At 34.6% G+C, this 14,463-nt stretch overlaps 1 protein-coding gene across 1 annotated transcript in view; it reads left to right on the top strand.

Annotated features, from left to right (window-relative positions):
• REV3L (REV3 like, DNA directed polymerase zeta catalytic subunit) overlaps window positions 1-14,463 on the top strand; it is a 200,323-nt gene that overhangs the window by 104,775 nt on the left and 81,085 nt on the right. The window contains exons 12-14 of the mRNA XM_023512479.1: window positions 2,761-2,998; window positions 5,524-5,666; window positions 7,079-11,240. Of these exons, the coding sequence (XP_023368247.1) occupies window positions 2,761-2,998; window positions 5,524-5,666; window positions 7,079-11,240 (4,543 nt within the window). The remainder of the gene's footprint in view (window positions 1-2,760; window positions 2,999-5,523; window positions 5,667-7,078; window positions 11,241-14,463) is intronic.

The following is a 14,463-nucleotide window of genomic DNA, read 5'->3' as shown; positions in this document are numbered from 1 at the left end:
CAATTATTTCTGAATTTTTTGCATCATCATAAATACATTTTCATTAACATCATAAGCTATTTTTTTTGTTTCTTAAGACAGAATTTTGCTCTTCTGCCTGGGCTAGAGTGCCATGGCCTCAGCCTAGCTCACAGCAACCTCAAACTCCTGGGCTTAAGCAATTCTCCTGTCTCACCCTCCTGAGTAGCTGGGACTACAGGTGCACACTACCATACTGGGCTTATTTTTCTGTTTGTAGTAGAGAAGGAATCTCACTTTGCTCCGGCAGTCCTCCTGCCTCAAGCTCTCAGAGTGCTAGGATTATACGCATGAGCCACTGTGCCCAGCTGAGCATCATAAACTACTTATAAGATTTCTTTTTAATAATTTAGTCTAACTTACATCTTTTGCAGAAATTTAGATACTTTGTTGCATAAAGTTATTTATGTTTTGCTTGAAGCAGTAATTTTACGTTTCTTTCATTTCCACTATTTTTTTATTTTTATGGTGCCAAATGCAATCCTGTTTCCATGGAATTGTCATTTATATGTTATTTACATTTTCATCTGGATGGAACATAAATTGACTGATTGTGAACAATACCAATATACACTCATTTCTCAAAAACATTTTAAACAGTTGGGGGGAACTTTTCTCTTTTTTTAAAATTGTATATATTTACAGGATGCATGGTGATGTTTCAGTGCAAATAATGTATAGTGATCAGGGTCATTTATATATCCATCTACCCCTGAGCTCAAGGAAACCAGACCTGCTACTGCATCTGTTTTTTCTTTTTTACATGCGTGATTACATGCAGAAAGAAATCATCTCAAGAACACATTAAAAAATTAATTTTAGGTTTATAATCTAAAATATTCTATTTTCCCCATTTGAATAAGTTAATATATATACCAAAGTATTTAAATTGTATTCTGGTTATAAAAAAAGTTAAGAGAGGGACATAGAAAAAGTTAAATTAAAAAAGACAAGAATTAAAAGGACATAACCCTATTTCATTGCATCAGACAGATATATTAGGTATAATTCTGCCTTGACTAAGGTGACAAAAATGCAATCTCAGTGTTATCAAAGATCTGAGAAGAAAGTATCTATAATCCATTTGCTAATATTATTTTTCAATAATATTAAAAAATTAAAAAAGGAAAAAAACAGGAAAAAAATTTTAAGTTTAAGAATTGAATCATTACCAAAATGATTCTTATAAGTGAATATTTTCATTTTGTTTTACAATTGGTAGCATGTCTAAACTAATTTCTTTAATGTCAACCAAGAAAACCTAAAACTTGATATTTTAGTGAATGAGGAATGTTATTGCCTTTATTTACAGAGAAATAAGTGGTATAGTAGATTAGAAAAAAATGTCCATCTCTCTAATTTTTTTTAAATAACAGCCTTAATAATTTATTATTTATATAATTCACATACCATAAAATTCACCTTCTAATGCATACAGTTTGGTAATTCCTAACATATTTGTGGAGTTGTACAACCATTACCACTATTGAATTTTTCTCTCCAGAAAGAGACCCTCTGCTATTACTGTTCACTTCCCATTCTTCTTTCTGGCCCTTGGCAACCACTAATTTATCTTTTCTTTACTAGATTTAAACTATTTGGGACATTTCATATAAATAGAATCATGTACTATATAGCCTTTTGTGCCTGGCTGCTTTAATTTAGCATAATGTTTTCAAAGTTTATCCATGTTGTAGCATGTATCATACTTTATTCCTTTTTCTTGAATAATATTCCATCATATAGATAATACACATTTTGTTTATTATTCATCAGTTGTTGGATATTGGGTTATTTCTACTTTTTTTGGTTATTATGAATAATGCTGTCATTACTCATGAATAGATTTTTGTGTGGACATATTTTCCATTCTCTTGGGTATTCATATATGTAGAAGTTGCATTGCTGGGTTATATGGTAACTCTGTTTAACATTCTGAGGAACAATCAATAGGTGTACCATTTTATAATCTGACAGGCAATTGTATAGAAATCCAGTTTCTCTACATCCTTACGAACACTTGATATTATCTGTCGTTTTATTTTTAGCTATTTTAACATGTATGAAGGGGTGGTTTTATATGTACAGTATAATATGAGCCACTTTTAAAACTCTGTTGTATTTTTCAACTACAGACTTCATTTGGCTATTCTGTGAACTAAATAAAACTTAAGTGAAGAATAAGGTATTCACATATATAATTTTTAAGGTACTTCCTTAGCATTTATTCATATATTTATTATATGTTTTTGTATTTATTTTTTAATGCTTTTGACCATGTTTGGTTTACTGCTCCTTAAGCTTCAATGTACAGTAAGATCTTAGACAGCTTGTTAAAATGCAAATTTCTACTAGGTTTAATGGCATGTGCCTATAATACCAGCTATGCTGGAGGCTGAAAAGGGAGAATTGTTTGAGCCCAGGAGTTTGAGGCCAGCGTGGGCAACAGAACAAGATCCTACTATGTTTCAAAAATGCAAATTTGTAAGACCTACCTCAGAAATGCTAATTCACTAGATCTATGATAGGGTCTGAGAATTTTATTTTTATTAATAGCACTAAGTTATTCTAATGTAGCTGGTACAGAGATCACAGTTTGATGAGAGAGTTACATGACCTACTGAGCATTCACACCAACTATATTCTTTTAGCACCTGCCAGCATCTGTAATGATGTTATTATTTTATAATTGAATTGTTGGATTCTTTAGGAAATTTAGTGATTGCTTCACTTGTTTTATAGTGGACAATAGTCCTGATGAGGCTCTGGTACATCTTCTTGCTGGTTTGGAAAGTGATGGATATCAGGGGGAAAGAACTAGGATGCCATCACCATGTCGCCCTTTTGGAAATAATAAATATCCCCAAAATAGTGATGATGAAGAAAATGAACCACAGATTGAAAAAGAGGAAATGGAGCTTAGTTTGGTTATGTCCCAGAGATGGGACAGCAATATTGAAGAACATTGTGCCAAAAAGAGGTAATTTTTTAGTTATTTCAGTTATTTTAATAACTAATTTTGTCATTATTCTTTAATCAGAAATTAATTTCCTTATAGACTTTTTCTTAATCTCTTCAAGTAGTGGTCTGTCTTTCATATGGCATATATTTTGTATTCCAGGCAAAATAAAGTTTTGCTACATTTAAAAAGTTTGACTTAACTTCTGGAAAGCATCTATTTATATATGCGGTGTTGACATGTGAGTGAAAAATGGGACAAAATCAAAGTGCCTCTTTATCTCAGACTTGACAAAAAGCATACTTCTTCTGATAGTTAACTGTTGTGGATTAGAACACAATATGTAGAGTCAGCTGAAGAGAAGGAATTGCTTCCAGGTCTAGTTACACCGAAGGAACTAAATATTAAAAACTAATGAATAAATTAAATAAACACATCTCAAAACAACTAGTATTCTGGTTTGTTTTTTAAAATAAATGATTAAGATGGCACCATGGTTTTCTAAATCAGTCTCTGTGAACTTGATTCATCTGATTCTTCCCCTGAGCTGTATGCTCTGTATATGGAAAAACTTAAGTTCTCTGAACTTGAAAGACTGAGTATATTCTTCTTTAAACTTCTGTAGGCTATGCTAAAACTTTTTAAAGTCTATATTTGAAATTTTCAACTCTAGAGCCATTATTGAAAGGTGGAAGGTTAATCTGTAAATTCAATGTTCATTTGTATATAACTTAAGTTTTTGTTTTTCTACTTTATAAATCAGGATATGGAAATCTTTAGATGTGATGTTATAATCTGCTCTCTGACATAGTCTCTACTATAAGAGTAGGTATGATTTAACACATGATTAAATTCATATTTATGTGTTCATTGACCAAGCCAATTCTGTGAAAGCTATGCCCAGTTTAACCTTGATAAAAACAAACCTAAACAGTTCATAAACTTATATGAGAAAGAGATTAAATAGGAGAAGTGTCTTTGTCTAGAAAAGGAATTATTAATTCTACTCTGTATAGTAGATGTTATATTCTGCCCTACTATATTATAATATAAGTATATTAAGAAAGGAAAGGAACGAGAAAGAAGAGGAAGAAAACTAGGAAGGAAGATCAGTGGACACTGACAATTTTGAAGAACATTTGAATAGAGAATAGTCTATTTAGAGAGGAGTTATGAGACAGATGATGAATCCTTCATGTATTTTAAAGGTTATGTGGAAAGTGAAATAGACCTGTTCTTTATGGGTACAGAGAACAAAGGCAAGAACAATGTATAGAAGTTGAAAAGAAACAAGTTGAGGCATGGTGCAGTGGCTCACACCTGTAATCCTAGCACTCTGGGAGGCCAAGGCCGGTGGATTGCCTGAGCTCACAGGTTCAAGACCAGCCTGAGCCAGAGCAAGACCTTGTCTCTAAAAACCAGGCATTGTGTTGGGTGCCTGAGGTCCCAACTACTCAGGAGGCTAAGGCAAGAGAAGCGCTTGAGCCCAAGACTTTTGAGGTTGCTGTAAGCTATGATGCCATCACACTCTACTGAGGGTGACAAAGTAAGACTGTGTCTCAAAAAAATTAATAAATAAAAGAGACAAGAAACAATTTGTGTAAAATAGGAAGATAGTTACTAACAGAGTCAGTAACAAGATTACCCAGGAAGACAGCAAGCCCTTCATACAGAGGCTGTAAAAGCAGAGATTGTCTCAGGTTTTTTTGCATTGGGTAGAAAGTGTAGTAGATGACCTCTGATAGCTTTCATGTTTTAAGGGAGTGATTTTATGACAAATTGTGATTTGGAAAAGCTCAATAAAGAAATGGTTCCATGTATAATACAGGAATATTACTTCTAAGTTTTTGAGACCAGTGAAAGAAAAAATTGGGTAGGGATAGAAGGAAAGTTTACCCATCTAGATAAAAGGGAAAGTATCAAGTTAGCAGTAGTATGAGGTGAAACTTAAAAGAAACTACCTGGACTTCACTGTCTATCTGAATTCCTCAGTAACCATACTTCGTAGTCACTGTCAGATTGACTCAATACCTTTACTACTCCCTTCCCCCTCTCTGATCACTAAGTTTTTCTCTTCACCCCTCACTTGAGTGCATCCTCACTTATCATTTTGTTCTTGTTTTTTCCAATTCAGAGTGTAGTGATTCTATATTAATGGAAACTTATTAAAATATGTTAGATCTGTTTAGAGATTGCTGAGTTCTCAAGGTATATGTATATATCTAAGGATAGTATGAAAAGGAGAATATAAAGGAGAACATGATTAGATGTGGTAATCCAGAACATTATGAACCTACAAATGCAGGAATTATGGGGTTTTCTACCTCACATAAAAGGGATTATAAAGTCTTTTTACAATAACTTTTTCAGGTACGATAGTAAGGCACATTAATAAAACAAAGTAAATCTGTTTGCTCTTTAAAAATCACAATTTTCAGATCTTTTTTATTGTTTTACTATTAAAGAATCAAAATTAGACAAATTACTGCATCTGAGATGTTCTTTCTTAATGCTTATACTCACCAATGAGTTTTAATATTCTCTAGATCACTGTGCAGAAATACCCACAGAAGTTCAACTGAAGATGATGACTCATCTTCAGAAGAAGAAATGGAATGGAGTGATAATAGTTTGCTTCTAGCCAATCTTTCTATACCTCAGTTAGATGGAACTGCAGATGAAAATAGTGGTAAGTAAATGAGTGTACTGTGAGCATTTGGTCACTTAGGGATTAAAAATATATTTGATTTTGAAACTATAATCACACTGTATAGTTGGCTAAGTGTGGCTTTAGTGATACTTCTCTTGAAAGAATGCAATTAAATATTTTTTCTTATTTGTAGGAGGATGTAACATTTGTGATCACTGATTTCAAGCATCATAAACTTTTATCAATTTATTGTGTTAACATTTCAGTGGCACATGAAAGTGTTGTAAGAAATATGCTTATCTTAGAGCCCGAGGTGGGTGGATTGCCCAAGCTTGGGAGTTCGAACCAGCCTGAGCAAGAGTGAGACTCTGTCTCTAAAAGAAAATAGTCAGGCATTGTGGCAGGCGCCTATAGTCCCAGCTACCTGGGAGTTGGAGGCAAGAGAATCACTTGAGCCCAAGAGTTTGTGATTGCTGTGAGCTATGACTCCATGGCACTCAACCCCAGGGCAATTGAGTGAGACTCCATCTCAAAAAAAAAGAAAAAAAGCAGAAATATGCTCATCTTATTTGAAGTGATAATATAAAGAACAATATATATGCATATATATACACTTTTTTGTTTTTTTTAAGAGACAGAGTCTTACTTTATCACCCTTGGTAGAGTGCTATGGCATCACAGCTTATAGCAACCTCCAGCTCCTGGGCTTAAGCAATTCTCTGGCCTTAGCCTCCCAAGTAGCTGGGACTACAGGCTCCTGCCAGAACGCCTGGCAATTTTTTTTGTTGCAGTTTGGCCAGGGCCAGGTTTGAACCTGCCACCCTGGATATATGGGGCCAGTGCCCTACCCACTGAGTCATAGACACCACCCAAGAACCGTATTATTTTATGAAAAAATTTTGTTAGTAGTATTTTCCCCTTATTCCCTTGAACACACTGAATATTAATTCAGTCTATTGCTAATCAAAGGAATATATATTTAAAATAATTAGCTTGGTGCCTCTAACACAGTGGTTATAGTGCCAGCCACATGTACCAAAGGTAGCAGGTTCATACATGGCCTGGGCCAGCTAAACAACAATGACAACTGTAACAAAAAATAGCTGGGCATCATGGCAGGTACCTATAGTCCCAGCTACTTGGGAGGCTGAGGCAAGAGAATTGCTTAAGCCTAAGAGTTGGAGGTTGCTGTGAGCTGTGATGCCATGGTACTCTACCAAGGATGACATAGTGAGACTCTGTCTCAGAAAATAATAATAATAATAATAAGTAACTCTTGATTATTTAGGTTGAGTTATCTTAATGATAGGAGTGACCTTTTTGTTAAGATGATCATTTTAAACATACAGACTTCATATAATATCTTTCACAGTGACAGTATCTTAATATGGGAATATATTTTAAAAATTAAAAGAGTAGAGTGAAATAAATTTACTTTTCCTTCCTTTCAGACAATCCATTGAACAACGAAAATTCTAGAACCCACTCTTCTGTGATTGCAACTAGCAAGCTGTCAGTAAAACCCTCCATTTTTCACAAAGATGCTGCTACATTAGAACCCCCGTCTTCTGCTAAGATTACCTTTCAATGTAAACACACAAGTGCCCTTCCTTCCCATATTTTGAACAAGGAAGATTTAATTGAAGACCTTTCACAGCCAAACAACATAGAAAAAGGTCTAGATAATTCAGTCACTTCTTTTACAAAGGAAAGCACTTATTCTGTGAAATACCCTGGATCTATTAACAGTACTGTTCATTCAGAAAATTCTCATAAAGAGAGTAATAAGAAAGATATCCTCCCAGTATCTTCCTGTGAAAGTAGTATTTTTGATTATGAAGAAGATATTCCATCTGTTACAAGACAAGTACCAAGTAGAAAGTATACAAACATTAGAAAGATCGAAAAGGATGCCCCTTTTATACATATGCACCGTCACCCTAATGAGAATACATTGGGTAAAAACTCTTTCAACTTTTCTGACTTAAGTCATTCAAAAAATAAGCTATCTGCTGAAGGAAATGAAAAAGGAAACAGCATAGCTTTGAACAGTTTATTCCCTTCACCATTTACTGAAAATTGTGAATTGCTGTCATGCTCAGGGGATAATAGAACTATGGTACATTCTCTTAGTAGCATTGCTGATGAAGGTGGTCTAAATAAACTTAAAATTAGATATGAAGAATTTCAAGAACATAAAACAGAAAAACCAAGCCTCAGCCAACAAGCAGCACATTATATGTTTTTTCCCAGTGTTGTTCTTTCTAATTGTCTCACTAGACCACAGAAACTATCTCCTGTCACATATAAACTACAACCTGGCAATAAACCATCTCGGTTAAAACTAAGTAAAAAGAAACTTGTAGGTCATCAAGAGACTTCTACCAAAAGTAGTGAGACTAGATCCACAAAAGAGAATTGTATACAAAATAATCCTTGTAATAGTAATCCTGAGAAGGATCATGTATTGGCCAGCGATTTAATTAAAACCACTCGTGGAACTTTTGAAAATAAAACACTTACAGATGGTTTGACAGACTGTCACTTTGGAGATGGAAACTTAGAAACTGAGCAGTCTTTTGGACTTTATGGAAATAAATATACACTTAGAGCCAAACGCAAGGTAAATTATGAGACTGAAGACGGTGAGTCAAGTTTTGTAACACACAACTCAAAAATTAGCCTACCTCATCCTATAGAAATTGGTGACAGTCTAGATGGAACTCTAAAGTCTCGAAAACGAAGGAAAATGTCTAAAAAGCTGCCCCCTGTCATCATAAAGTATATTATTATTAACAGATTTAGAGGGAGAAAAAATATGCTTGTGAAGCTAGGGAAAATAGACTCTAAAGAAAAACAAGTAATATTAACAGAGGAAAAAATAGAACTATATAAAAAGCTTGCACCTTTGAAGGATTTTTGGCCAAAAGTTCCTGACTCCCCTGCAACCAAATATCCTATTTATCCACTAACACCAAAGAAAAGTCACAGAAGAAAGTCAAAACATAAGTCTGCTAAGAAAAAAACTGGTAAACAACAAAGGACAAATAGTGAAAATATTAAAAGAACTTTGTCTTTCAGAAAAAAACGGTCACATGCTATTCTTTCTCCCCCGTCACCATCTTACAATGCTGAAACCGAAGACTGTGACTTAAATTATAGTGATGTGATGTCTAAACTAGGTTTTCTTTCTGAGAGAAGCACAAGTCCCGTAAATTCCTCTCCACCTCGCTGCTGGTCTCCAACAGATCCAAGAGCTGAAGAAATTATGGCTGCTGCAGAAAAAGAAGCACTGCTTTTTAAAGGTCCTAATATGTATAATACCAAGACTGTTAATCCTCGTATGGGAAAAAATAGTCGAGCAAGAGCACAGGTTAAGAAATCAAAAGCAAAGCTTGTTAATCCCTCTGTAGTTACTAAGAAAAGGAACAAACGAAATCAAACAAATAAAATAGTAGATGATAGAAAAAAGAAACCAAGAGCAAAACAAAAACAAAAAAATGAGAAAGGCACATCAAGAAAGCACATAACACTTAAAGATGAAAAAATAAAATCTCAGTCTGGTGCTGAAGTTAAGTTTGTGCTAAAACACCAGAATGTGTCCGAGTTTACAAATAGTTCTGGAGGCTCTCTACTTTGTAAACAGAAAGATATACCACTAACAGGCTCAACTGTTGATCATCCCCTTTCTAATCCCCTACCCACTGGAATTAATGCACAACAGAAGTTATCTGGCTGCTTTTCTTCATTCTTAGAAAACAAAAAATCTATAGATTTGCAGACATTCTCTAGTTCACGAGATGATTTGCATCCTTCAATTGTCTGTAGTTCCATAGCACCTGGAATCTCAAAAATTAATGTTCAGAGTTCTCATAATCAAAGTGCTATGTTTACTCTAAAGGAATCAACTTTGATTCAAAAAAATATATTTGACCTTTCCAACCATTTGTCTCAGGTAGCACAGAATGCTCAGATATCTTCGGGTATAATGTCTCCAAAGACAGAAGATAATGCAAACATACAAAAAAACCATTTGTCAACTATTGGAAAGTTAAATGAGTATCGTAATTCCCTAGAATCAAAGCCGGACCAGGCATATGCCCCTAATTTTTTGCATTGCAAAGATAGTCAGCAGCAGATTGTGTGCATGGCAGAACAGTCAAAGCACAGTGAAACTTGTTCTCCAGGAAATGCAGCTTCAGACGAAAGCCAAATGCCTAATAATTGCTTTATAACTTCCTTGAGAAGTCCAATCAAACAAATAGCATGGGATCAAAAACAAAGGGGTTTTATTTTAGATATGTCAAATTTTAAACCTGAAAGGGTAAAGCAGAGGTCATTGTCAGAAGCAGTTTCACAAACCAAAGGACTTTCTCAGTGTAAAAATCGAAACATTTCAACACATTCAGCATTTGGTGAAGGACAGTCTGGACTGGCAGTTCTAAAAGAATTGTTACAAAAAAGACAGCAGAAAGCACAAAATGCAAGTACTATGCAAGACCCATTACCTAATAAACTTCAACCAAACAAAAATATTTCTGGTTCCCTTGAACATAACAAAGCAAATAAACGGACACGGTCAGTAACATCTCCAAGAAAACCTCGAACTCCCAGAAGTACAAAACCTAAAGAAAAAATTCCCAAACTTCTAAAAGTAGACTCTCTAAATTTACAAAACTCTAGTCAATTGGATAACTCCTTATCAGATGATAGTCCCATCTTTTTTTCAGATCCCGGTTTTGAAAGTTGTTATTCACTTGAAGATAGCTTATCTCCTGAACATAATTATAATTTTGATATTAACACAATAGGTCAGACTGGATTTTGTAGCTTTTATTCTGGAAGTCAGTTTGTCCCAGCTGATCAGAATTTGCCTCAAAAGTTCCTAAGTGATGCTGTTCAGGATCTTTTTCCAGGACAAGCTATAGAAAAAAATGAGTTTTTAAGTCATGACAACCAGAACTGTGATGAAGACAAGCCTCATGCCTCAGACTCATCCTCATGGATTAGATCTGGTACTTTAAGTCCTGAACTTTTTGACAAATCATCCATAGATAGCAATGAGAATCATCGGCACAACCCGTGGAAAAACAGCTTTCATCCTCTTACAACTCGGTCTAATTCAATAATGGATTCTTTCTGTGTTCAGAAGGCAGAGGGCTGTCTAAATGAAAAATCCAGATTGAATAAGAGTTCAGTAAGCAAAGAAGTGTTTCTTAGCCTTCCACAGCCAAGCAATTCAGACTGGATTAAAGGTCACACTAGAAAAGAAATGGGGCATTCTCTTGACTCAGTTAATACCTCTTTTACTACAATACTCTCCTCCCCAGATGGTGAACTTGTGGATGTAGCCTCTGAAGATTTAGAACTGTATGTTTCAAGAAACAATGATCTGTTGACGCCAACTCCTGATAGTTCACCAAGGTCTACCAGCTCTCCCTCACAATCTAAAAATGGCAGTTTCACACCTCGAACTGCTCACATTCTAAAACCACTTATGTCCCCACCAAGTAGGGAAGAAATTATGGCAACTTTGTTAGATCATGACCTTTCAGAAACTGTTTACCAAGAACCATTTTGCAGTAATCCTTCTGATGTACCAGAAAAGCCCAGGTAATTATAATTTTTTTCCTTGAGTTACTCTAAATTGTAGTGTGTATAACATTTAATACCTGACTGACTAACATTGTAAGTATGTCATTCTGAAAACTATAACTACAGGTTTGATTAAGAGAATTCACGTACTAACTAGATGGTTACTCTTAGACAAATTTATTTAATGAATATTGAACTTTGATCTATTATTATTTAATATCATGTCTCCATTAAGGATTAGAGGTGCTCACTCTAATGATGCAAGATTAAGAAGGATTTAATACCTTAAAAGTTTTACAATGAGCATTTTAAAATAGTATTTTATTTTATTTTATTATTTTTTTTTGAGACAGAGCCTCAAGCTGTCCCCCTGGACAGAGTGCCGTGGCATTACAGCTCACAGCAACCTCCAACTCCTGGGCTCAAGCGAGTCTCCTGCCTCCGCCTCCCAAGTAGCTGGGACCACAGGCGCCCGCCACAACGCCCGGCTATTTTTTGGTTGCAGCCATCATTGTTGTTTGGCGGGTCCGGGCTGGGGATTTGAACCCACCACCTTAGGTGTACGTGGCTGGCGCCTTAGCCGGTTGAGCTATAGGCGCCGAGCCAGTATTTTATTTTAAATGTTAAACTTTTATACTTTTATGACATCTCTAAATGAAGATTTTTTTAAGTTGTTTCTACTATAAACCTTTTTCTTTTCATGTAGTTTGAACTTCTTGAATCATAGTTAATATTGTTAGTTTATAAAGTTATTAGGCATGCAAGTGGACATTGGTTTCTTTTATCTCCTTTTAAGAATCTTTTCAGACAATTGATAGAAAAATAGGCATGCGTGCTAGCACATACACACGGCATATAGAGAAATGGAAATCAGAACTGCTTTATCTATCAATAGTTAAGTAGTTATGCTGTATTACCTTCACTAAATTAAGATATTTCTGATAAGAGCTAAATTGGAAAGTATAGCTTAATATGGGAGATTTAAATGATGCTTCTTGCTCCTGCCCATGTGTCTGTGATCTCATATACTTAACCAGTTGTAGAGAAAGAGAGTTCATTTCAACCAGCCAGTCAGAAGCAGAGGTAGATGACTATTAAGGCAATTCCTGCTTTAGTTTCAATTATGGAAAGAAGTTATGAGTAGCCAACTATGGCAGAAGCAATACTGCATATATGCACTGATCTGGAGCAACACTGAATGTAGGCGCTAATGCTAGTGAAAGCCAAAGGTATAATGTGGATGTCATTATGTCATTTATACATTCGTTCAAAGCCATAGAACATACTGAGTGAAAAGTGAACCCAAATGTAAATGTGGACATCAAGTGATTATGATTTGTCAATGAATGTTCAACATTTGGAACACATGTACCACTCTGGTGGGGGATCTGTGATCATGGCTATACATGTATAGAGGTGCATATATGAGAAATCTGTGTACTTTCCTTTCCTTTTTTCTATGAACCTAAAAGTGCTTTTAAAAAACTACATCTTTTTTAAAAAATTAAAACCAAAAAATCCCACTCCAGCAGCCAGAAAAATCTCCATTTAAGAAAGAGATGAGAATATGAGATTGAGATAATGGATATGTTAATTTGTTCCCTTATAATGACCATTTTACTGTATACTAGGGGTGCCAAAAGTATACATGTTATAAGAGATGTTACCTACTGGTATGTATTGTATATTTGAGTGTATACTTTGAGTACCTCTTGTAATTGCAGAAGTCACATGTAACTTGATATTCATCTTTTGTTATCGTATGTGTTATAATTTTAATACAGTTTTTTTCTTAAGATGTATGTACATTTTTTGGCACCCTCTGTGTATATATAAAACTATATATACACATATATATTTCATAATATCATGTTATATACCTCAAATATACATAACAAAATTTATTTTTTACTAAGGGTTAAGAAAAAGTGACCAGTAATGTAGAGTAGAAATTCCCTGTGTATGGGACTTGAAGTGGAGGGCAGAAACATTTCCCCCTACTTTCCAGCATACTGTTTTGTTTTGTTTTGTTTTGTTTTGCTTAGTACCCACATAGGATTCTTTTCTCTGTTTCACACTAGAATATAGAGTCTGTTCCTAAAACGTTAGTTTCCATTATTTCAGGTGATTTTACTTTGATTGAACTATTTTTTTCTACCTCATGTTTTAAATTTTAGTTAGCTAACTTATGTGCTAGTCATTAACGTTATGTTGTTGTTATTGTACAACTTGACATTTCTCTTGTAGCTGAAATGAAAGAATAATTATTTTGAAATACTATTTTAAAAATATGAAACTATGGCTCAGTGCCTGTAGCTGAGCAGCTAGGACACCAGCCATATACATTGGAGCTTGCCTGCCAAACAACAATGACAATTAATTACAACAACTACAAAAAAATAGCCGGGCATTGTTGTGGGTGCCTGTAGTCCCAGCTACTTGGGAGGCGGGGGCAAGAGACTCTCTTAAGCCCAAGAGTTTGAGGTTGCTGTGAGCTGTGACGTCACAGCACTCTACCAAGGGCAACATAGTGAAACTCTGTCTCAAAAATATATATATATATGAAACTAATATATAGAATTAAGAAGTATAAAAGAATAAATAAAAATCACATCATTTCTCTGCCTACTAGAGTGATAGCCCCTATAATTTGATGTGTTTTCTGAGTTTTTAAAAAATGTATGGTTTTAACTTTGTTTTGAGAAGTGTGACCTTACTGAAGTCACAGTATTGTATCCAGCTCAATAACTTAACATCGGTATGTATTATAAACATTTTTCAAATTAATGAGTTTCTTGAAGCATTATTTTAATGGCTGCATAATATTCTATCATGTGTATATTATTGGGGGAAAAGTTTCATGTTTTATCACTAGATAAATTATGTAATAGTATCTTCTTCATAAAGCATGTTTGGAGTTTTTCTTTATAGCTCTAGAAGTAGGATTTCTAAAAAAATTAAGTCTTTTGATATATATTCTGAATTTGTCCCAGTGAGTTGTAGCAGTTACAATGCTGCTGATAATGTACAAGAAAACAATTTGCCTCACTTTATCAATTTATTATTATTATTTGTGACTTCTGTATCATTAGAGTTGGGAATGATCACATGGTATATGTATTCCTTTCTTTCAGCAGCAGTAATTCTACTTTTAATTTTCCACATAGCCAGGGAGTGGGTGCAGGGAAGGTGCTGGAGGGTAGTTATGGAGTTAATAGTAGGGGCCAAAGTCTTCCCTTAT

This window comes from Otolemur garnettii, unplaced genomic scaffold (assembly GCF_000181295.1).
Source record: "Otolemur garnettii isolate 467f Iridium unplaced genomic scaffold, OtoGar3 scaffold00002, whole genome shotgun sequence".
NCBI classification, from domain to species: Eukaryota; Metazoa; Chordata; class Mammalia; order Primates; family Galagidae; genus Otolemur; species Otolemur garnettii.
This window is presented reverse-complemented; position numbering and strand designations above follow the sequence as displayed.